General features: G+C 35.3%; 1 protein-coding gene across 1 annotated transcript in view; it reads right to left on the bottom strand.

Moving 5' to 3' along the window:
- Positions 1-26,539, bottom strand: part of BFSP1 (beaded filament structural protein 1) — a 58,472-nt gene that overhangs the window by 20,055 nt on the left and 11,878 nt on the right. Inside the window, exons 3-5 of the mRNA XM_003758169.4 lie at positions 19,659-19,754; positions 18,013-18,105; positions 1,693-1,800 (exon numbers count right to left, since the gene is read on the bottom strand). Of these exons, the coding sequence (XP_003758217.1) occupies positions 1,693-1,800; positions 18,013-18,105; positions 19,659-19,754 (297 nt within the window). The remainder of the gene's footprint in view (positions 1-1,692; positions 1,801-18,012; positions 18,106-19,658; positions 19,755-26,539) is intronic.

Here is a 26,539-nt window from a genome sequence, read left to right as displayed (position 1 = left end):
TATATATACATATATATAGTTCATAATATGGGAAACATAGTACACATGATTCCATAAATCTCATAAAGATTCAATAATTCATATATATATATATCATTAAAATTGTGATGACACTATATCTCCTCCTGAAAGAAACAATATTGGATGTATATTTGCATCGTCTTAATGCCATTAATGCAATTTTTTTTGTAGAGATACTGACCCGGCTTATATAAGCAGCAACATTACTCTCTGTGGTCAAGATTGAGGTTGCCCTACATAAATTCTGAGTTCCCTTCCCACTCTGAGATTCTATGATTCTTTCTCGGTGACAGCTAGTCAATAGACAAAAGCAGACCTATTCACATGATGATAAAAATGAAACTTTCCCAAAAGGTAATTATTTTCCTCTTTGTTGTTGTTCAGTCATTTCCAATTCTTTGTGACCCCATTTAGGATGTTCTTCTCAAAGATACTGCAGTGGTTTTCCACTTCCTTCTCCAGTTTATTTTACAGATGAGGAAACTGAAGGAAACAATTAAGTGACTTGCCCAGAGTCTCACAGCTCTAAGTGTCTGAGGCCACATTTGAACTCAGGTCTTCTTAGCTCCAGGCCCAGAATTCTACCCACTATGCCATCTAGTACTCCCAGACTTCCTTCTTCTCCTCATCCCCATCCTGTTTCTAATCCTTCCAGAGGATGAAATGGCTTTCCTATTCATGACTAATCATACTCTTTTTTTTTTCTTTATTAAAGCTTTTTATTTTTCAAAACATATGAATGAACAATTCTTCAACATTAGACCTTGCAAAATCTTGTGTTCCAATTTTCCTCCCCTTTCCCTACCTCCTCCCCTAGATGGCAAGTAGTCCAGTATATGTTAAACATGGAAGAAATATATGGATTTAATAATAGTCTTAAAGAGACCTCGAATGGGAAGAAAATTTTCTGATGCAGTTTCTGTATTTTTACTGAATTCAATTTTGAGGTAGTTTATAACACAGTAGATAGAGTGTTGGACCTGGAATCAGAAAGACCTGAGGCTTAACTAGCTGTGTGATTCTAGATAAAGCACTTAACTTCTGCTTGTCTCAGTTTTTCCACCTATAAAATGGAAGCAGCACCTACTTTTTAGGGATTCTGTGAGGTTCAAATGATATGTTTATACAAGCACTTAGCACAGTGCCCTGCACATAGTAGGCACTATATAAATGCTTATTCTCTTCTCTTCCCATTTGGAGGTGACAACGTACTCGGCCATTGTATCTTATAGTGTTGGATTTTAATACTGGGCATGAAAATAGGAAAAACAAAAGCAGAGGTAGAAACTGGGGGCTGCAGGATCAGGGTGAAGGTGGGATAAACATGATGGCAAAGAAGAAAAAATGATGCAGGCTAAAGTTAATAATTCTTCGTTTTCCCAAACAAATTTGATTCCCAAGTAAATTTACACTTAAGAGTTTGTTTTAACCAAACTTCTAGCTTGAAAAGAAGATAGGCATAATTATGTTTTCCCATAAGGAGAGAACAGAGCATGCAGAGAGAAAATGAGATGTTGGGTGAAAATCAAGACTTAGACACTTTCTCTTAATCTTGACAGTCTAAAGAAACATGGGGAACATTGGTGCATCACATTGCAATTTAATGCTGTTGCAAGTGTCAGAGTAGCAAAAGGGGGCCCTAATGTCTGTGGGGACAAGAAGGAAAGATACCTCAGCCTGCAGCTTGGATTTCTGCATCTGTAACTGGGCCAGGATACCTTTGTACTCTTCAAGCTGACTCTGAAGAATGGGAACTCTCCTTTCAGCTATGAGCTTCTCCTGGAACAAAATAAGAAAAGGTTTGCTGTTTATAACACACTCTCAGAATTTGAAGATTAAATTTTAAATGCAACAGGCAAGGATTTGGGGAGTAGGGACAGAATGGGAAGAGGTAGTCCAAGAGAGAAGTTAAATCAAATCTAGTCAATAATAATAAACATGTGTTATGTACCCACTAAATGCCGGATACCTTGCTAAGTGCTGGGGATTAAAAAAAAAAAAAAAAAAAAACAGGCAAGTTATTTAACCTCAGTTACGTCACAAAATTTAAAAAAAAAGTAATGTACAAACAAAATATATCAACTCCTATTTCTAGGAATCAGAGATCATATCATGGCTGTTTGATTGCCAATATTATTGGGATTTTATTGAATTCAATTCTCCTATATATTTCACTTATATAAATTTGAAGGAGGAGTACCATAAATACAAGTGCAAGCAAAAAATGGGAAGAATTCTTCTCCATTTTGCACAAAGAATTTCTTAACCTGGGATATGTGGACACCAAAAAGGTCTATGGATAAATTTCAGAGGTTTGATGAACTAAGATGGAAAAACACATCTTTATTTCCACTAATTTCTAACTAAATATCCTTTAATTATGAATTTTTTTTAAAAATCTGAGAAGGAATTCACAGGTTTCGCTAGTCTATTAAAGGGGTTTATAACACATACAAAAATTAAGAACTTCTGCTTTCTTCAGGGACACCTACCTGGCACAGTAGGACCTGAAGTCAGAAAGAATTCAAATCTAACTTCTCACACTTATTAACTGTGTGACACTAAGCAAGTCACTTAGTCTCTAACTACCTCAGTTTTCTTACCTGTTTCCTAATATTTATAATACTGAGATAATTGAGATAATTAAAATGAGATAATATTTATAAAGCACTTAGCTCATTGCCTGACACATAGTAGATGATTAATAAATGCTTGTTTCCTTCCTATTCCCTGCTATAATCACAATCTAATTAAGGAATAAAATTATAGAAGGTATTCTATGTGAGAAATTCCCAGTGCCTGGTGGGTCTGTGTATTTTCTGGACAGAACAATCTAACACATCTACTATTTTCCTCAGTTCATGACCAATAACCATCTTTGCATTATTAATGTGCCTGAATTTAAACCATTTATTCTGAAATAAGAAGAGCAGAAGATAAGGAATAGTTCTACATCTCAGTTCAGTAGTCAATCAGCTTTAAATTCCTCTCCCCTTTTCCCACCTCCAAAAACCAAACCACTGGAAATCCATTTAGACTTCTAAACCACTCACTAAAATAAAGTAATAGAACAAAGAATACAATTATCCAGACATCTGTTTTAGTGCTATGCCAAGAGTCATTATGGCTCCTGATACCACCTGACATCTTACTTTCAAAAGCAGAACAACAAAGAATTTCTCGATTTGCCTTTATTATTTTTTCATCCTTGAAAATGTAAAAGAACCATGATGAGAAAATTTTATTCTGGATCAGATATTTATCAATAAGGAAGAGTCACAGGCAACATCACACTGTACTAGCACTTGACTCAGAGGCTCTGAGTTCAAATTCTAATACTACCTGTATAAATGGGATAAAATCATTAACTCCTCCAAGACTCAATTTCCTCATCTGTAAAACAGGAATGTAAGATTAAATGGTCTCTGAAATGGGTTTCCAGATCTAAAATCCTAGGAATACCATTAACAAAAAAAAAAAAAAAAAGTAGATGCTTGGGGCAGAAAGGGATATGGAGGACTATATTTTGGAAGATACATTTTGGTTAATGTAAATAAAAATTTGATAAGCATTAGAACTGTCCCAAAATGAAATGGCTTTCCTAAAAAGTCAGTATCTTGTTTCTGGACTTCATGAAGAGGAGAATGGATGGTCACTTGAAATGTTGTAGAGGGTAAGAAATATTTTAGGTAAGGAATTACACTAAACGAAGTCTGTTCTGCTTTTGAAAGTAAGATGTCAGGTGGTATCAGGAGCCATAATGACTCTTGGCATGGCACTAAAACAGATGTCTGGATAATTGTATTCTTTGTTCTATTACTTTATTTTAGTGAGTGGTTTAGAAATCTAAATTTCAATTCCGTAATTTTCTGAAAAAATGACAGAGCAAGGAGCTTAGAGTCAAGACCACCTGCATTTGTATTCTACTTCTGCCATTAGTTATGTGACCTAAACAAATCACTTAAAACTTTCTATTTGCACAGTACCTGATATGTACTAGATGCAATATAAATGCCTATTCTCTTCCTTTCCCTTCCCTTTTCTCTATGTGTTCAAAGCAATTCCCTGGGATTTAATTAGTCAAGTTATAGAGAGATTGTGATCTGCAAACAGATAGAGGAATTTCAATACAATTCAATTCAACAAGCATATATTAATGAGTACGTACTAAATGTATAGCACTGTGCTGGGAACTAGAGATAGAAAGACAAAAATGGCAGTTCCTGTCCTCAGGAAGCCTACAATCTAATAAGAAATACAACATGTAAACATATAAGTAAATACAGGGTCATCTAAAGAGGGGGGAAAGTTTTAACAGCCAATGGGATCAGGAAAAGTTTCCTAAAGTTAAGGATTCTTAGAGGTAGAAGTACAGATGAAATAAAATCTAACATTTGCAGTCTATACAAAGGTACAAAGGACAGCTACAGAATGCCAAGTTCTGGGAACAGCAAGGCTAGTTTGGGTGCAATGAGAGTAGGATAGTATATATCTAGAAAAGTAGCTTTGAGCCAGATTGTTCCAGGGCTTTAAATTTCAAGTTAATAAATTATTTTTTTTTCTGGAGTCAATTAGGATTCACTAGAGATTTTTGAGCAGAGTTGTTACATGGTCGGACCTGTCAGGAAAATGGTTTTAGCAACTATATGGAGGATGGATTGGAGAAGAGAGGAAAGCTAGAGAAAGGAAGATAGCTATGAAATCAGGGAATCTTAATTTTAACAATTTACATATAGGCCTCTAAACTCATGCTGATTTACCAATGTTGACTTTTCTCACAACAATCCCATGAGGAAGTTTAGTATAAAATCAAAAAATCCTTCATTCAACAATGAGAGAGAGAATATTGTGTTTGGTTGGCAACCAGAGGAAACAAAGATGAATAAGACATTCTTTCTTCTTAAATCTAATATAGAAGATATAACCCTTAACACAAATAATGATAATAGAAAACTAAATATGATGAGCATATTAGAAAGACATAAACAAGGTGCTATGTGAAGTCTAAGGGAGGGAGAAAAATCATTTCTGATGGACAGTTATAATAATAATTACTATTAATGATTATAATTATTATTTGTAATTATTATAATTATACTTCACATACATAAAGTAAGACTTCATGGTATGTAAGCAGGGTTTTCCAACATAGTTCTATCTCTTATTATTGTTCATTTGTTCCAGCTATGTCCAACTCTTCATGACCCTGTTTGGAGTTTTCTTTGCAAAGAGATTAGAGTGATCTGCCATTTCCTTTCCAACTCATTTTACAGAGAAAAAAACTGAGGCAAACAGGGCTAAATGACTTGCCCAGAGTCACACAGCTAATAAGTATCTGAAGCCAGATTTCAACATAGGAAGTTGGGTTTTTCTGCCTAATCTACTGCCCCACCATGTACCCCGAGGTCTGTATCTATTACTAGATTAGCTGTGCAACCTTAGACCTCTAGATCTCAGCTTCTTCATCTATAAAATAAGAATATCAGCCTAAGTGAAAAAACCTAGGCCTTTTCCAGACTTAACATTCTTTGAGTGTGTGATATAGTATAAAGACTAATTTCTCAATGTATTTATGTTTAGAATAGGCAACTTTATATTGAACCCTGTCAACATTTATGCCTGAGACATAATGCTTCAAAAGGGGTGAAGATGAGGGGAGAAACAGTGGTAAAAGAGTCTTAACTAGTTATTTATTGGGGGAGTCATTTGTATAGATTTTCATAGTATGCACAATGCTGTATTTTCTGATATATTTAGGGTTTTCTTTTAAGCCATTTAGCTATTTTTAAATTTAGAGGTGAAGATTTATTTGGCATCTGTCAAGTTCTCCTCTCCTTTCTTACCATTTTCACTATATTTCCAAAGCCTAAATGCACAAGAAAAATACATAATTGATGCATTAATGTTTCAAAGGATCCATACATTATGGGGATGATCTGGGAAGAACTTATAACCAATGACTGTCCCAATCAATTTGAAAAGTTGCAAGGTGGCGAATCTTGTCACAAAGGCTCAGGTAAAGCAAATCCTAAGGAATGAATGGAGATTATTTGTCCAACAATGTGTTTTTACTTTCAGAGGAGAGTCTAATGAACTAGTTGAGTGATTTATGTTGCTTTATTTTTTCATGGACTCCAAAGAATCCTTTGCATCTTATTATACATTTTCTGAATTATTAAAGTTTGTCCCACACTTAAAACCCATATATTATGCACTTCATGCCTATTTGGAACTTGGCAACCATTACCAACATGTGAGTCAGCCTAAACACGAGCCATACCCAATCAGCAGATTTTCACTGTAGTAAAAACCCAGAATGAGGGCACAGAATCATAGAGATGCTGAGAGATCTATAGGAGTCAGGTCCCCAGGATTAAGTCTTGTTTTTGTGAGCCCAAAGTCCGCTGGCCACAGATAAAATACATGTCGATAACCTAACAATATTTATGTCATTAATTGGGGAGTACAAACTCACCTCTCATTTAATCTGTTGACCCTAGACCAAGGTTCATACAGCACTGGAGACTATTAACTCAGTAATACCATCCCCTGAAAAGGGCTTGTCAAACGGCTGCGCTATGGTTCCAGTCACTATCCTTGTAACTACCTAGTGCAAAACTTCCCCTACATATGCTGTCTCTATCAGTAGTAATGATAATATCTAACATTTATATCACACTTACTATGCGTCAGGCCCTATCCTAAGCACTTTACAATTATCTTATTTGATCTTTTCCAGAATATAAACTCTCTGAGGGCAGGACCTATCTCACTTTTGTAAGTTAAGTATATTTCCACACTTTAGTATAATGTCCCTTTCATAGGAAGTACTAGATAAATGCTTTTTCATTCATTCATCATAGACCTATACACAGCATTGCCATAAGCTAATTAGCTAGAAAGAGCATCAACTCTAAAATCAAGAGGACCTGAGTTTAAATCCAGCCTCAGATACTTCTTAGTTGTGTGATCCTGGACAAGTCCCTTAACCCATTTTCTTCAATTTCCTAATCTATAAAATTAGCTGGAGAAGAGAATGGCAAACCATTCCAGTATCTTTGCCCAGAAAACCCCAAATGGTATCACAGATAACATTTGAAATTGAAATAATTAAGCAACAACAATTTGTAGCTTCATCTGTGAATAATTGAAAGGAATTTTTTTTAGGATAATATGATACATGAATGAACAAACTGAGAACAAAGAATTACCTTCCATGATCTAAAAAAAAATGTAAGTCATTTACACATCTACTAATACTCTATAAATTCACTAAAATTTACAAAATAAGGCTAGATGGGCTCTAAATTATTACAATTTGAAATCAGTTCAGTTAAAAGGAATAGTTCAAGAGTACTTAAATATGAACTCTGATATAAATTAGTACCAAATAGAAAAGAAAACTCAAGTTCAAATTTTTCAAAATTAGAACTGAAATGCTTAGAAAGGGAAACCCTGAGGGAGAAAATTAGGTTTTAGCATTCACACTCAAGAGGAACTGTTTAAAGCAGTTGGATTAAACCTCAATTATAAAATCAAAGAGAACAGTTAGGGGGTGAACTTGGAATGCTGAAAAGTGGGCTGCAGGACAGTAATTTCACTGTGAAGGCTAAAAATGTCTCTCCTCTTTTTCCTCCCTCTCTCCTCCCTCATGGCACAGCTGTTCCTTAACTGAATTTAAATTGCTACACTAAAGAATGTAGTTTGTCACCCATATTAGCAAATTTCAGGATTTCTTTGAATGCAAGGATTTGGCACACAAAAAAGGGAACAGACGACACTGTCTAGCAGATGTGAAATCTTAAACCAGTCCTGCAAATAAATATAAAATATTGTTATCTCAGCAAAATATTTACCAACCTATTTTGCCCCCTATAGAAGGAATAAGGAGAGTTATGAAAAAGAAAAGAAAATTAGCATTCCTTTCAAATTCTAATTAAGCCATTATGATTTTTGCTGGAATAGTTGAACTTTTATAAATTGTTTACATATATATATATGCACGTGTGTTGAGTGAAATGGAGGGGAAAATTCCCCACATAAAAGGTAGCATATTAAGAATTTCAAGAATAAACTTTTACTTTACTTCTTAAGCCTTATTTTTTACAACCTTTATGATAATCACTATCTGTTCCATATAACTTGAAGGTAATGGTCTAATATAATAAATAGCACATTATCTTGTAAAATATATTCATAGTTATGGGCAATCACCTTTTTATTATATTCAAAATAAAAATAAATGTGAATTTATCAAGCCTGTTGACCAGATGATACTAGTGAGAAATTGCACAAGTCTTTGTACCTGTCTACAATTAATAGAAAAATTGTGTAGAAGAAAGACAAGATAAAAACTGTAAAACTGACCTCAGTGAAGGTAACAAGAGTCCTTGATGGAAGAAACAATAACCAGAATGAGGAAGACAAAAGTCTCAATATACTCTGCGAATGAGACCATATCTCAGGTAATGGTTTTTATTCTGGGAATAGCATCTTATAAAAGATATCTAACACATTGGAAACTTGCCAAAAACAGCAACCAAGATGGCAAATGCCCTCCAAACTACTTTGGCCATTTTAAGTCTTGTGATTTGTGAAGTCAGTGACCCTATTGATTGTCATTGATCTTACAACCCAAGCTCTGGGATATAAGCAAAATTGTGATGGAGTTGCTCAAATAGGTTGTCGAGAAGCAATTGTTTAATTTTCAGTGTTAACACAAGTCAATACAAAACACAGCTTGATTTGTTGATTTTTTAGATTTTAAAATTTGATGGAAAATATTAATAAAGCAGATAAAACTTAAAAGAATGTTGTGTACACATTTTTGATAGCTAATTTTTAAACATTTTTCAGCATACTCCTAGATATAAGCATCTGTGCCCCCACATATACTCTTTTCCCATATGGAGAATATAAATAATAATATTCTGTACAGATACCATATGAATAATTTGATCCTCATCCTTGCTTCCAAACTTGGCTATAATTGCTTAGAGAAAGCATAAGGAGCCAGAATACGATATACAGTTTTCTTTGCTTTTGGTCTCAGTTCAGACCCAGGGTTCTTAGCCTCTATCCCTACTATAATACTAATTATTTTTCTCAAGTATACAATCACTACAGGGATCCAAGCTTTTGAAGTCTTTCTCAATCCTGTAACACAGGGTCTAGATACATAAATCACTTATTCAAAATTCTGGGGATCTCTGAAACATTTTCAAAAGGTCTACAAATTCAAAATTAGTTTTAATTTCTAATATGACAAATATCTATAAATAAATATAAATCAGCAAACACTCTTTGAACAGATCCTCAATAATTTTTTAATAATTTAGAGATACAACTCTAAGATACCACTACACACCTGTCAGATTGGCTAAAATGACAGGAAAAAATAATGATGATTGTTGGAGGGGATGTGGGAAAACTGGGACATTGATTCATTGTTGGTGGAGTTGTGAACGAATCCAACCATTTTGGAGAGTAGTTTGGAACTATGCTCAAAAAGTTATCAAACTGTGCATACCCTTTGATCCAGCAGTGTTACTACTGGGATTATATCCCAAAGAGATTATAAAGAAGGGAAAGGGACCTGTATGTGCACGAATATTTGTGGCAGCCCTTTTTGTAGTGGCTAGAAACTGGAAACTGAATGGATGTCCATCAGTTGGAGAATGGCTGAATAAATTGTGGTATATGAAAATTATGGAATATTACTGTTCTGTAAGAAATGACCAACAGGATGATTTCAGAAAGGCCTGGAGAGACTTACACGAACTGATGCTGAGTGAAATGAGCAGGACCAGGAGATCATTATATACTTCAACAACAATACTAGATGATGACCAGTTCTGATGGATCAGGCCATCCTCAGCAACAAGATCAACCAAATCATTTCTAATGGAGCAGTAATGAACTGAACCAGCTATACCCAGAAAAGAACTCTGGGGATGACTAAAACCATTACATTGAATTCCCAATCCCTATATTTATGCACACCTGCATTTTTGATTTCCTTCACAAGCTAATTGTACAATAATTCAGAGTCTGATTCTTTTTGTACAGCAAAATAATGTTTTGGTCATGTATACTTATTATGTATCTAAGTTATATTTTAATATATTTAACATCTACTGGTCATCCTGCCATTTAGGGAGGGTAGGGGGTAAGAGGTGAAAAATTGGAACAAGAGGTTTGGCAATTGTTAATGCTGTAAAGTTACCCATGTATATATCCTGTAAATAAAAGGCTATTAAATTAAAAAAATAATAATAATAATTTAGAGATACAGAGAACAAACGTTTGAAAATCACTGGCATAGGTATATTCAGTAGTGTGCCAGTTCATACCAGCTCTTAAGAGCTAACTGTTAAATTTTCAGTGTGAGAATTTATACCTAAGAAACTGGCAAACACGACAAATCAGAGCAAATTGTCAGGCATATGTTCTGAGTTTGTTGAGTTTTCTGGTGTTTTTTTTTTTCCCTGAGAGTTGGTTTTTAAACATTTACTATCAAATCCCCAGTTAGATTTCTCCTGACTCACACTAGACTACAGATCTTAATTTAAGATCTGTGAACTTTCAAAAAAATATTTTGATAGCTATATTTCTATCCATACCCCTCCATATCTTATCTAATACAAACAGCAAGGATACTAAATAGCTGTGGGAGAAGGTAGAGGAGGGATTGGAGGGCGGTAATTATCAATTGCCACAACTACATCCTCTTGTTGCCTCCCAGGCACATCTCTTTTTCCTTTCCTGAGCAATCTCAAATTCTTTGTTTTTTATTTATTTATTTTAATTTTCATTCATGTAATAAAACAAGCATTTCTATAATATAATATAATAAAAAGGTGATTTCCCATAAAACTGCAAATCTATCATATATGATTTGCTATTCTTTTTACTTATATAATAAAGTTATCATGTAAATTTCTTCTTTTCCCTTTTTTCCTTCCCTCTCCTCACTCCTCACCCACCCTAGAAATGGCTACCATTAAACACCAAATATATGTATAAATATATATGTCTGTATATGTATATGTACAATTTTATATATATATACTTCTACTTATTAGTTCTTTCTCTGGTTGCAGATAGCATCTTCTTTCATAGGTCATTCAGAGTTAATTTCAGTATTTATAGTAGTTCTTTGACACAGAGAAGAAGAAAAAACCAATGGGAGGACATGGCAGATATCTTCCAATAGCTGAAGGATTGTTGAGTGGAAATTGAGTTAGATTTGCTTTGCTTATCCTCACAGAACAGAGTCCAGAGCAATAAATGAAGGCTATAGAGAGGTAGATTTCAGTTTGTTAAGGAAAAAAAAAACTCAGATGACAGGAAAAAATAATGATGATTGTTGGAGGGGATGCGGGAAAACTGGGACATTGATGCATTGTTGGTGGAGTTGTGAACGAATCCAACCATTTTGGAGAGTAGTTTGGAACTATGCTCAAAAAGTTATCAAACTGTGCATACCCTTGATCCAGAGTGTTACTACTGGATTATATCCCAAAGAGATTATAAAGAAGGGAAAGGGACCTGTATGTGCACGAATGTTTGTGGCAGCCCTTTTGTAGTGGTTAGAAACTGAAACTGAATGGATGTCCATCAGTTGGAGAATGGCTGAATAAATTGGTATATGAAAATTATGGAATATTACTGTTCTGTAAGAAATGACCAACAGGATGATTTCAGAAAGGCCTGAGAGACTTTACACGAACTGATGCTGAGTGAAATGAGCAGGACCAGGAGATCATTATATACTTAACAAATACTAGATGATGACAGTTCTGATGGATCAGGCCATCCTCAGCAACAGATCAACCAAATCATTTCTAATGGAGCAGTAATGAACTGAACTAGCTATACCCAGAAAAAGAACTCTGGGAGATGACTAAAACCATTACATTGAATTCCAATCCCTTATTTATGCACACCTGCATCTTTGATTTCCTTCACAAGCTAATTGTACAATAATTCAGAGTCTGATTCTTTTAAGCAAAATAATGTTTTGTCATGTATACTTATTTGTATCTAAGTTATATTTTAATATATTTAACATCTACTGGTCATCCTGCCATTTAGGGGAGGGGGTAAGAGGTGAAAAATTGGAACAAGAGGTTTGGCAATTGTTAATGCTGTAAAGTTACCCATGTATATATCCTGTAAATAAAAGGCTATTAAATAAATAAATAAATAAAAACAATACTATATGATGACCAGTTCTGATGGATCAGACCCTCCTCAGCAACGAGATCAACCAAATCATTTCTAATGGAGCAGTAATGAACTGAACTAGCTATGCCCAGAAAAAGAACTCTGGGAGATGACTAAAAACCATTACATTGAATTCCCAATCCCTATATTTATGCACACCTGCATTTTTGATTTCTTCACAAGCTAATTGTACAATATTCGAGTCTGATTTTTTTCTACAGCAAAATAACATTTTGGTCAGGTATACTTATTGTGTATCTAATTTATATTTTAATATATTTAACATCTACTGGTCATCCTGCCATCTAGGAGAGGGGGTGGGGGGTGGAGGGGTAAGAGGTGAAAAATTGGAACAAGAGGTTTGGCAATTGTTAATGCTGTAAAGTTACCCATGTATATATCCTGTAAATAAAAGGCTATTAAATAAAAAAATAAATAAATAAATAAATAAAAAAGGAAAAAAAAACTCTCTTCAATTAAGAGAAAGTGCAATGGGCCAGCCTGGGATTTTAAACAACCTAGAACAGATGCAAAACCCAGCATGTATAAAAGCCTAGACTAGCCTAGAGAGTAATTCTTTTCAGGTATGAAATGGACTAGATGACTTTTAAGCATCTGCTTGGTGTATATATATATACATATACATATATATGTATATATATATATATATATATATATATATATATATATATATATATATACACACACACACCAAGGCACAGAATATGGGAAACAAGGTTAAAATCTCATTTTGGCACAAGGAGATGACGATAATCTCATTTTTATTACAGAGGTCTGATGGCATAAGACCTAAGACTTACATATGACAAAGGAAGAGTAACGCTCATTTAAAAGATTAATCTGATAGAAGAGGAATGATTGTTAAAGTATTACTGTGCCAATGGAGAAGTTGTCCAAGGATATGAAAAATAATTTTCAAAGGAAAAATAGCAAACTATAAAAATCCATATGGTATAATGCTCCAAAACACTAATAAAAGAAATTAAAGTTTAAAAAAATTCTATGGTTTCACCTCACATCCAGCAAACAGGCAAAAATAACAAAAGAGACAAAGAGGCAATATTAGAGGGGTTACAGAAAGACAGACACACTAGTGCATGTTTGGTGGAGCTGTGAATGCCCGTACAAGAGTTTTGAAAAACAATTTGGGATTATGCAAATAACATAACTAAAAAGTTCACACTCTTTGACTGGGAGATTCCACTGCTAGCAATGGTCATTGAAAAAAAGAAAACCTCTTTCTGCACCAAAATATTTATGGCAGCACTTTTTCTATAGTAGCAAAGAACCAAAAACAAAGCTGATATTGGTGAGATGGGGAATGGCTAAACAATTGTGGTATTCAAATGTAATGGAATATTATTTTTGTTTATTGTTTATTGTGTTTGACTCTCAATTGTGTCCCCATTTTGTTTTTTCTTGGCACAGATACTGGAGTATTTTGCCATTTATTTCTCCAGTTCATTTAACATTTAAAGAAATTAAAGCACACCAGGTTAAGTGAACTACCCAAAGTCTCACAACTAATAAATATCTGAGTCTGAATTTGAACTTGGGTCTTTCTGACTCCAAGATCAATGGTCAACCCATTGCACCACCTAGCTGCCCTAATAGAATATTAAAATAGCAAATATGATCAATACAAAGAAATACAAAAGTATTTATATGAACTGATGCAAAATAAAGTGAGCAGAGCCAAGAAAACAATATTCACAATGACTGTAGCAGTATAAAGGAAAAGAATAAAAACCACAAAACCATCAAAACTGATTGTTGTGAAGGCATAAAGAAAAATCTTGGTCCCAAAGGAAAAAATAAGACAAGATAGATCCCCACCACCACTTTAGCAGAAATGGGAGTCCTCAGATATGCAACATTAAAATAATATTAGTTATTTTTTTCCAGCATGTTAAATCAGTTTTGCAGAATTTCTTTCTCTTTTTTTTCCTTTCTTTTAAAAAAAAATCTTTGTTATAAAGAAGGGCTCTCTGGGAGGAGGAATAGAAGTATTTTTGGAAATCCAGGCAATACAAAAACAAAAGATATCAATGAAATATTTTTAAAAATAGTATTGGGAAAACTAAGTGACACGGTGGAGAATACAGACTTTGGAGTCAGAAGGTCCTGAGTTCAAATGTGATCTCAGCTGTGTGGCCCTTGACATAACTCCCATTGCTTCCTTCTACACCACCACCACCACCACCCCAAAAAAAGCAGTATGACATTTGAAATAGACCAGAAATCTAAAATAAAGATAATGGGGGTTGGGATAAAAGAGATGAATAATAGAAGTCATGATTTCACTCTATAATCCCATACCCTATTACTGCTCATATTTAGCCAAGGCCCAATCCCTGATTATGTCTACCAACAAATTCTTCTATTCCCATTCACCTGTTGCTTAATGTTATCAAAATCACACCACAGTTGACTGGATCCACTACACATTAATGTTATATAATCTCTTATGAGCACCTCCTTTTCTGAAGGAAATCCATTTACTTTCCTATTTGATTCTCTAACACAGACACAAAAGTTGTTTTAAAATTTCTCTTATCTCCTTAGCTCCCATCACCAGCTCCTCTCTCCCTCTCAGAGGATATCACTCAAACATTACTGAGGAAATAAAGGTCAGTGGTCTTATGCTCTTTCGTCTAGTTAAAAAACCTTTATTAGCCTCATTCCCCTTTCATGAAGAGGAATCTCTTTAACCTTCTTGTATTCTTGATAACATCTCCAGTGTCCTCCTGAAGATGGCTCTTGCTACCATCCCTCTCATCAATATTCTCTTATTCTCTCTCTTCCTTGCTGTCCAAGTCACTCCTACTCTTAAAAAAAAAAATCATGAGTTTTACAAGAGTAGATGTTGAAAACTATCTTTGCTTCTATTTTGAAAAGTAAAAAGCTATTGTTTTTTTAAAATCACTTGATCCTATCATCTGCTCAAACTATTGTCCTATTTCTCTCCCTTTCATGACTAAAAACATAGGAAAAAATATTTATACTCATTGCCTCTTCTTTTCTTGGGATAGCTAGGTGGCTCTAGAGTGTGGGGCCACAAGTCAACTATCTTTCTGAGTTCAAATCTGGCCTCAAATCTGGCCCATGTAAACCTGGACAAGCTATTTAACCCTGCTTGCCTCAGTTTCTCCATCTGTTAAATGAACTAGAAAAGGAAATGGCAAACCCCTCCTATATCTGTGTCAAGAAAGCCTCAAATGGGGCCCCAAGGAGTTAGACATAACTGAACTCTTCTTCTCTTACTTGTTTTTCCCCATCTTCACTAAATGAAACTGCTCTCTGCTGTTTTACCAAAGACCTCTGAATTACCAAATCTAATGACCTTTTCTTAGTCTTCAACGTAAAAATGACTTTCTCTCTTCCTATTTACTCTGCTCTCTGGGTTTTCACAACACTGCTTTCTCTGGATTTTCCTTCTGTCTCCTTTATAGGATCATTATCCATATTCCTGCATTTACTATGAATATACCTCCAAGACTCTAGCCTGAACCATCTTCTCACTTCCATAAATATGAGTTTGATTATCATCTTATACAGATAATTCCCATATTTATATATCCAGCCCTTCCTTTGGAATTCTAGTCCATATTCCTACCACTACCCTCCATCTCCCCACTGCCACAGGAGCTTTCAAGGAGATATCCTGTGGGCATCTCAAACTTAAACTATCTAAATTAGAACCCATTATCTTTTCCCTAAAATGCATTTCTCCCCACCAACTCTTCTAATCCAAAGGAAGTCTAATTATGTCTGAAGCAAAGTACTTAAAAATATCTTGCTGACAAGTTACTTCTGAGTATGGTGGTGGTAGTGGTGGTGATGGTGGTGGTAGTAGTAGTAGTAGTAGTAGTAGTAGTAGTAGTAGTAGTAATACAGTATATTGGAATACTTGCCATCTAGGGGAGAGGGTGGAATAAGGGGAGGGGGAAATTGGAACACAAGGTTGTGCAAGAATTAATGTTGAAAAATTATCCATGCATATGTTTTGAAAATAAAAAAAGCTTCAATTAAAAAAAAAAAAGAAAAGTACAAAGATCCAGTGACCATTCTGGAAGAAAGTCACCTGCCTGAGTATGGATAGTAGAGAAGACAAAGAGGAGATGTTTAATAAAATTTTATTGTTTGTAATAAGTTTATATATGTATGTTTGTGATAATAAATTATAAAATTCATTAATAATAAAAATAGCAGTAATAGTAGTAGTGGTAGTGGTAGTAGTAGTAGCAGTAGTGTGGTAATAGTAGTAGTAGTAGTAGCAACAATAGTAATGATAGCTAGAATTCATATTGTATTTTAAGGTTTGCAAAGCACCCTATAAACATTATCTCACTTGATCCTCATAACAACCCTGGGAAACAATTTCTATTATTCTTGCCATTTTATAGAAAGTGGGATTTTTATTTTTAATCTCTCCCTTGAAGGATGTAGGAACCAAAGAAGCAGGCACAGAGCACCTAGGGTCAAAAAGTTCTCTAAAAACCAGATCTAAATTCTTACTAAGAGTCTTTTACAAGTTGAATTTGCTATGGGATTTGGGATCCAAAAAATACTTAACTCTTCCTTCCTTTAAGTAAGGAATTCCTGATCCTTCTCAAGGCACATTCCTGGAGGGATGGGGAATGAGGGGCAGAGAAAGAATCAAGGCCCTCCATGAAGTACTAATCTCCCATTGGGCCTAGAAGGAAAGCAGTAAGGGAAGAAGCAGGTGGGCTGGTAGCACAGTAAAAGGCCCAAAAGGAAAATTAAAGATATAGTTTGAGAAAAAAGAAGGCAAAACCTGATTATCTATTATAAGTTATATGACTTGCTTAAGATCACATAGCAAATAAATATCTGAGCTCACATTTGAACTCAGATCTTCCCAATTCCAGTTCTAGAGCTCTGGCCACTCTACTATCTTGTTGTCTCTTATAAATGAGCATCCTCTTCCCGTTTTCTCTCAGAAAATCAATAATGAAACTGCTGTTCTGAAATTAGTGTTGATCAGTGAGAAAAAAATAACCCATGATGTGGAAGCAGCAGGCATATAGCTATGGCTATCTAGGTAGCACCATGGATAGAGTGCAAGGCCTGTAGTCAGGAAAACCTGGCCTCAGACTTTCTGGCTGTGTGAGCCTGGGAAAATCACTTACCCCCATTTGCCCCAGCTTCCTCATCTGTAAAATGAGCTGGACAAGGAGATGGCTGACCCTTCCAGTATGGGTAATATGTGGTACATGGTCTCCATGGATTAGGTCCCTTGGGCATGGGGGTCATTCATTTATAGGACGACTAGTACCAATGTGTATTATCAGAAAAAGAAAGGAGACATGATGAAGCAGTGACCTCAGAATCTGAAGAGTTGAGTTCAAATCCATTCTCTTCCTTCCACACACTAGCTGGATGATCTTGGGGAACTCAATGTCTCCAAGAGTCAATTTCCTCATATAAAAAAAGAAGGGAATGGATGAAATCAATCTCTAAATTCTTCTACTCTAGACACAAAAAAACTAATACTCGTATTATCCACTCACATAGATATCATGAGGAAATCACCAGAAAGTCCTACGGAAATGTTAGGTGATGAGATAAGGAAACCGAATCTTGTTTCACAAGATTCTTAGGGAAAGCTCCACCTTAGGGCCTAAAAATGCCATTCTGGACATCTGCCAATCATACTTCAGTTCTCAGAATCCCTCCCTTTGTGTGGCTGCAACACTAAATCCAATCCTGTGGTTTTACCTCATTTATGCCAATGGTGATTGTGGACACCGGAGGAGTGTTCTGTATGATCTGCTGGAGGACACTGACATAGGTCTGGATTTCCAAGAGATTCTGTTGGAGGAATAAAAATATTTCCATTGAAACTCTACATGACTAAGGTTATGCATGGTAATGGGGTTAAGGGAACCTATATATCTTAATCTGAGTGTTTTCTGCTGCTGTTGACTTTTAAAAATTTAGATTTTTCATTGTCATTTCTCTGAATTTAGATTATTCTGATTTCTCTCCTCTGCTTTACAGATTAGACATGGAAAGTTTCTAATTTCAAGTCATTTTTTCCACATAATTAGTATTTTTCCTGCTTCCTGAAACTCAGGAAATTCAAACTAGTTATAATATTAGCCTAAGTAATATATAACCATGAAAGTTAATTTGTACCCTACCCTCATACAAATATGTATATCACTCCAAAGTAAAATAAAAAAGAATTGTGGGTTGTTGGCTTATTGTGTTGCCTGGGCCATTGTTTTCCCTTATTAGTACAGAAAATTAAAGTTCATTATAAGAGAGTCATGTTTCATTGTCAAGTTAGACAAGTTCTCATTATTCTACAACAAGTGGTAAACACTTTAGGAGTAATAATGGAAGTCCTGTTGTACAATTGGAAAGAACAATAGAGTCAGGGAACCTAGGTTCCAATCCTACCTCTACAGGACTTGGACAAGTCACTCTAGGCCCCTGTTTCTTTATCTGTAAAATGAAGGAGTCAGACTATACACCCTCTAAGATCTCTTCTAACTCTAAATCCACCCTGTAATCTTTTATCAATATGGGAAAAGTAGGACATAATGAATATGCAACAAAAGTGTAGGCTGCCAGGCACGCTATTAAAGAAATGCCCAAATACCATCTATGGTCACTCATCCAATTTTGGGAATGACACAAATCAATAAGGAAATGCAGGAATCATGCACCTACGATCTGAGGGTGAGGAGAGTAAAATATGCCCCTACTGATCCAGATGTTCTTCCCATTCCACTCCTAAAAGTAGCCTTGTGTCACTTCTGGGTCACCCAACCTACTACCCATTAGATTTCCCAAGCAGTCAAGGTTAAAAGCAAAATATGGAGAAGAAATGGAGCATCTAAAGATGGATTAAGGGAATGGGCAAATATTAAACAATAAAGGGGGAAAAACAAAATGAAAAATATAAGGAGAGCAAATTATCATCAAGAATTTTTCATGTGAAGAACACAGAATTATTTGATAATCATAGTAAAACCAATGAAATGATGAAGGGGGTAGGGAGATATGACATTAGTCTCCAACACACATCAGTTCATTGTTTCCTTAACCAGTTACACCTCAAGATAAATTGCACAAAAACCTAAATTCAGTAACCGTAATTGATTTATTAGAATAGCTAACTACCATCAAATTATAATAACTCTTTGTCACAGGGATCAAGTAGTATGGAACTTCCTTCCCTACCTGGAAAATATTCAATGAGTGTTGTTGATCAACCGGCTGACCATATAAATTTTCTTAGACAAAAAGAAAGGCAATTGAAGTCTCAGGTTTTTGGTTCCTTTGAAATTTATTTGGACTTATCTGTCTGACTAAAGACTAAAGGGAGAAGGTTTTAGAAAACAATTCATAGTTACCTTCTTGTACCTGTCCTTTGCTGCACTGATGTCATCCTGCAGAAACTGGGATTCGATCTGAAGCTCCAGATTATGCAGCAAAGCTTCATCTGCTTCCTGAAATATCAAAATGGGAAAAATTTCACAATGGTCTCCCTAATTCAGAAGATGGAGGTAGCCTTTAAAATTCAAAGAGCTTTACATATATAAGGATTAGTACAAAATTTAGCATTATAGGTTAAATCCACCGGTGAGTTCATTAACATTAATAATATTGAGATTTTTTAAACTTTCAAAGTATTTCCCATATATTATTTCATTTGAACCTTATAACAATCTAATGAGGTAAGTGCTACAAATGTTACTATCCCTATTTACCGATAAGAAAACTGAGGTTCAAAGAGATTTAAATAATTTTTCCCATGAACATACTAACCTTGTCAAAGTACCATAATAATTTCTTTTTTTTTTTTTTACCATAATAATTTCTAAAAGGAAATGATGCTGGAGATTTTGGCAAAAGGATTAAAACTTGTCAAAGTTATAATCTTAATCAGGAAAGATCCAATGCCTTCATAATTCTAAATCCTGTGCTTTTTCAAATAAATTTCATTCACAGTCTATTTATTAACAGTCTGTTTTGTACAATGTACTGTAGTAGGCACTAGGATGGCAAAGACAAAATAAATTAAATAGCCTTGTCCTCAAGACGCTTAACGCTAATTGAAGGTTCCAACACCTACACAAATGAATCAATATTAGGAACATTCAAATTACCTTAATAAAGCAGAGTGCTAATTACTAAGAGAATCAGAAAGAACCTTATTTAGATTCTTGAGCTGTACTTTGAAGAATGCAAAGAATACTGGTTACTCCAGAGCATAGGTACATAAAAGCTATAAGCGTTCTCACCTATTCAACCCAAGAGGTGAATGTCTACCCTAAATTTCTTGGTCCCAGTCACAGAGAGCAAATAGCTTAGTCTCTCAGTCTAAGAAATAGAATCCATGGAGAGTAGATTATATGGCCTTTATTTCACTCTCAGAAAATACTCACAATAACTCATAAAGAATCAATGCAATTTTTTTCACACTCCATTGAATCCCCCATTTCTACTGGATTCCAAAAGATCAAAAGATTCATTGATAACACCCTGTGGCCTGGATTCTCTTCAGAAAAGGAAGAAATTTAGAGGTGCTAAGGAAAATCCTCAACATTTGACCTAATGTCTGGAAAATAGCAAGGGCTTAATAAGTGTTTATCAAGCGATTAATAGACTGATTTTGGAGCAGGGGGAAAAACAGATGGTGATGAAAATAAAAACAATGTATGTATATATTATGTATGTATATATTAAAATGAATATATATATATACTTTATTTGAATGTTTTAATTGAATGGTAAGAAATAAGATGGCACCTTCCTTAGAGACTGACTATATGGCAAGAAACACACTAGGTAACAATTCTACGGGACAAAGAACTGAATTCTGGAATAAATTGAGAACCTACATAATACTCTACATCAGAAAGTCTTAATTACAAATGCTGAATTCTGATCCTAACCTCCAGAGACAGCATTCATTTGTACCTAATTTGGGATCATCTGCCAACTCAATGAGCTATTTTTTTTTTCCAATCACACAAATCACTGTTGAAAACATCAATGGGCCTAGTGCAAAGTTCGGGGGGGGGGGGGGGGAAGGAGGGAGGAGAGAAACATTTCTATATCCTCTAGGTTTACAGTGATGTACCACTAACCCAGTCACAAGATAAATATGTGCCAAAAGGTTCACAGTCTCCAAAAAGGATCAACAAGGATTATCAAAAATTATCAAAAGACCCTGTGGAACTCAGTGGGGAGTAAGGGCAGGACAAGCTGCTGCTGCCTACTGCTTCCCCAGTTGCAAGCTAGTCCAGGAATAGTATTATAACGAGTGCTCTTTTAGAGTGAGAAGAATTCTTTATTCAGTGATTCTCCCCAGATTTAGGTGTACTCATGGATGAGATATTCATAGTACTACAGGAGAACAAGCTTTATACTGTTAGTTCAGTTCCTTACACACCACCACCACCCCGCCCCCAAGGTTCAGATTGGTTGAATTTATAGAGTTAATTACAATTGGTTAAATTTATCATCTGAATGACAATTAGGTTAGATTACAATCAGAGTTAAAATTGGTCTGATTTACCATCTGACAATTAAGTTAGATTTACAATCCTCTTTATTTACCCATTCCATATGTCAAAAGGCTTGTGCCCAGTACTGACCCTAGCCTGCTTGGGCCAGTTTATGCCAGAGCTCCTTTGTCAGGAACTTTGTTGTTTAGCCAGTTCTTTGACTTTTACAGTTATTGATTGGAGATATCTTAACAAGATATTTCACCCTTCCCTGTTTTGACAATATCTATGGGAACCTAACTTCTCATGTTCCTCACAAGAATGAACAGAATAAGAACAGTATGAAAAGTCTTTGAAATTGGAAAGGATGAAAGACGAAAGAAAGGAAGGAAGGAAGGAAGGAAGGAAGGAAGGAAGGAAGGAAGGAAGGAAGGAAGGAAGGAAGGAAGGAAGGAAGGAAGGGAGGGAGGAAGGGAGGAAAGAAAAGGATGGAAGGGGGAGCAGGGAAAGAAGGAAGGAAGGAAGGAAGGAAGGAAGGAAGGAAGGAAGGAAGGAAGGAAGGAAGGAAGGAAGGAAGGAAGGAAGGAAGTTAGGAAGGAAGGAAGAATTGAAAAGGATAAAAAGTAAAGTATATTCATCTTTCCTTAATTTAGGCCATTTAAATTAAAATGAATTTTACTCAGAATTCTTTGTGAAATATCATCCAACAATTAAATTAAAATGTATATTTGTTAAGCACCTACAGAATGTAGATGACATCTACCCTGCTATACTAAGCCTTAAGAAATATACAAAGTTTAAATTAAATGTAGCTCCTGCCCTCCTGGAACTCAAAATGAATGCAGAAATTATTATAGTACAAAATAATACATGTTATGTGCATAACAAGGGTGCAAGCCAAATACCATCAGTCCAAGTGGAACAAGGTCTTTATGGTGGTAGGAAGCAACTAGGTAAAACTTCCAGAAGGAAACATCATTTCAGTCAGTGTTTTGAGTCAACATAGCATATTAAGTTGTTCAAATTAAAGTTGCTTATTCAGAGTGTCTATTAAAACACAAGCAATTGCTTTCATCAAAATAAAGGGTAATTGACTTGCTCCTGGCAGCATTTCTTTTTCCTTTTTAAGGGCTTTTGACTAGTGACTTGATACCTTGATGCTGTTGCTAAGTAATTTTTTTTCAGTCTTATCTGACTCTTCATGTTCTCATTTGGGGTTTTCTTGGAAGAGACACTAAAGCAGTTTGCCATGTCCTTCTCCAGCTCAATTTATAGATGAGAAAACTGAGCACCAAGATTAAGTGGGACTTGACCAGAAAGTAGCTAAGGTCAGATCTCTCTGTCTGTCTCTGTCTCTGTCTCTCTCTGTCTCTGTTTCTGTCTCTCTTTCTCACTGTCTTTGCCTCTCTGTCTCTGTCTCTGTCTCTCTCTCTGTCTCAGTCTCTGTTCTGTCTCTCTGTCTCTGTCTCTGTCTGTTTTTCTCTCTCTCTCTCTCTCTCTCTCTCTCACACACACACACACACACTGTTCTTGCCCCCCTTCTCACTCTGTTTCCCAAAACTAGGAGGGGAAGATGCACATGTTTTCATTATGCCACCAGATAATTTTTCTGATTAGGAAAAAAATGCTTAAAATAGCTATTTTTTTTAATTGATGGGGTTGATTTTATTAAAAGCCCAAATTAGCCCCTGAATGTCATTAGTTTGTCTATATAAAATCCTTAAATTACTTTCTCTTTCTCAATTGAATTAAATGAAGGATGGATGAATTTTGCTTGAAGACTTCAATTAGCTGGGTTTTAGTTAATCAATTGAAAGACTGTCAGCTGGTCTTTCAGATGTATCATCAATGAAAAGTTTTCTTTTTTTCCTCAGTGAGACTCAGACTGATTCTAAAAACCCAGTCTGACCTAGTCATCAAAAACATGCATCTGTGTGCCCCATCACGTTTAGAATTAGCTATTGAAAAGGAGATCAGAGTAACAATGAGTGTCTGGTGAGACTTTACAATAAAAACCGCCAACAGAATTCATAAATACAACAAAAACCTCAATTAAAATCCACAATGCACAGCGGTGAAGAGATGTTATTTGAATTAAATAACATTTAGCCAGAAAGTTCTTCTGGCTTTGGAGTCAGGAAAATCTGCGTTTTTAGCCTCAGACACTTACTGTATGATTTTATATGTGTTTCCTCAACCACAAAATGAGGGTTATTGTGAGAATCAAACAAAAACAGTATTTGCAAATCATTTAGCATAGTACCTGGTGCCTAGTAGGTATTATATAGGTGTTTGTTCCCATTCCTTTCCTTCCTTATCAAATATAATGTTGAAAATTTTATAATTACTCATATTCATAGGTTTATAGTTTGAAAAGCACTTTCCTCACAACCATCCTACAAGATAACTGCTACAAGCATTATTTTCCTCAATATATATATATAAAAATTTAAATACAAACATTTTCTATGATCTTCCTTGGCAGTGTGGCTAGATAGTATGGGATCTAAGATTTAAATTTAGGCTTTGGGGCTTCTGGTTCTGATTTTTCTAGTACAACATTGCATGTCTCAGTATTTAATTTTTTTTCTAATAATTCAAGATATTTCCATTTTTCAGATCATAATTCACATCAATTTTTAATCACAGAACTAGGCCTAAAATAGCTATTTTTTTAGTTGATGGGGTTGATTTTATTAAAAGTCCAGATTGGCCCCTGAATGTCATTAGTTTGTCTATATAAAATCCTTAAATCACTTTTTCTTTCTCAATTGAATTAAATGAAGGATGGATAAATTTTGCTTGATGAAGGCTTCAGTTAGCTGGGTTTTAGTTAATCAAAATTTACTATATTTCTGGTGGAAGCTCAGTCCTATTCAAAATCATTCAGTACTTCCCAAATTCTTAGTAAGTAAAGATTGAACCATTTTGCTTGGCATTCCAGGCCACTACCCACTACTCATCATCTGTCAGCATTGTACAGTCTCCAGGCTTATATACTGACAGATTTCAGGTCCAGTTTCCAAAACAACCAATGCTTTAAAGTTCTGGTAGCTGTACATGGGGCATAAATCACTTTTAGATGGACTCCCTGTAGATCTAACAGAACTGAAGAGTCATTATTGATGGGATCCTTCAAGAAGGGTAATTAATTAGCTTATGGAATAGATTCTCCATGAGACAAATGTTGGCAAGATTCTCCCACTGTTGGGAGTGCCAAATCACCTCCCCCCCATCTGTTATACCCATGCTTCTATTACTCTCCCTTGTTCATTTACCATTTTTCCTTCTTCCTGACAATAATAATAATAAATGTTTATTGACTGATTGACTAACAGTCCTAAGCAAAATTAGGCCAAATCAGGAAATAAATATTTTCCATCTTTTCTGTCTTTCTGACCAATTATCTTTCTTCTCTTTCCATCTTCTAAATGTGTCCCCCAAAATTTTGCCCTTTAGTAAAGTCAGTTAGGTAGAACAAGAAACTAAGGTGCTGTGCCTGAACTCAGAAAGACCTAAATTCAAGTCTAAGTCAGATATTTATTGGAAGGGGCAGAGGAAGAGGCAGAGTGACTCTGGCCAAGTCACAATGTTTATCTGCTTCAGTTTCCTCAGTTATAAAATAGGAATAATATTAGCACCGACCAAACAGTATTATTATGAAGATTTAATGAGATACTATTTGGAAAGCACCTGGCATAGTGTCTGACACAATAAATATTCATTCCCTTCCTTTCCTTCTATACTCAGAGATCTCCACTAGCAGAGCCTCAAGCATCAGGGTTATTCAGACCTCACCATGGGCTTTGATCTCACGTGTCTAACTTTCTGCCAGACATCTCCACCTATTTTTCACCAAGATTTCAATATGTCCAACAATTTAATTCAATATACATTTACTATATCTAGAATTATCCACAGTTTTATTCCCAAAGTGAATTCATCCTGTTCCTTCTAAAACATCCTTCTCCTTCCAGATTTTTTATCTTTTGACATGCTTCTAGTAACCCAGACCATTAACTTCAAACATCTTTGACACTTTCCTGTCATTGGCCCTCCCAAAATCTAATCCCTTTTTAAAGGTTCTGTTCTTTTAGCCTCTATATTCTCTCTCCTCTGCCCCCTTCTTTCCATCCTCACTGCTTTACCTTAATTTAGGCCCTCATTACTTCTCCCTATACTATTCCCAACTCATTCTGTATCCTCATTATATGGCTGTCAAAGTAACCTTCATAATGAGTTGGTCTGTCCTGTTCAAAACCTTTCAGTGCTTCCCAAATCTTTAATAGGTAAAACCCTTTCACCTGTTATTTCAGGCCACCTCCCATCCCCAAACTCCCCATAACCTGGTGGCATCATGTGGTCTCCAGTCTCCCCTCAGAATATCACCCTCCATGCATATTATACATCAGCAAAGTGATCTTCCTATCACTTGTGTGTTCAAAGTGCCTCCACACTTATACACATTTATTTACACTATTCCCTAAGCCTAGAATGCCTTTCCTGCTCTTCCTTTTTGTCCATTAAATTCCAACCTATCTTTTAGAACCTAATTCAAGTGCTCCTTCCTCCAGGAAGCTTTCCTTGATCTTCCCAATTGTTCCTAACTGGAAAACAATCTTTCTCCTTGGATTTTACCTTGTTTTATACCTTTCTACAGTGTAAATTTAGAAGTAGAAGTATAAAGCTAGCAAAACCAATGCCCTCATTTTACAGATGAAGAAATGGAAGCATAGAGAGGTAAGGGGACTTGCCTAGCATCACACAGATAATAAGTATCT

Source organism: Sarcophilus harrisii, chromosome 2 (assembly GCF_902635505.1).
Source record: "Sarcophilus harrisii chromosome 2, mSarHar1.11, whole genome shotgun sequence".
Lineage (NCBI taxonomy): Eukaryota > Metazoa > Chordata > Mammalia > Dasyuromorphia > Dasyuridae > Sarcophilus > Sarcophilus harrisii.
This window is presented reverse-complemented; position numbering and strand designations above follow the sequence as displayed.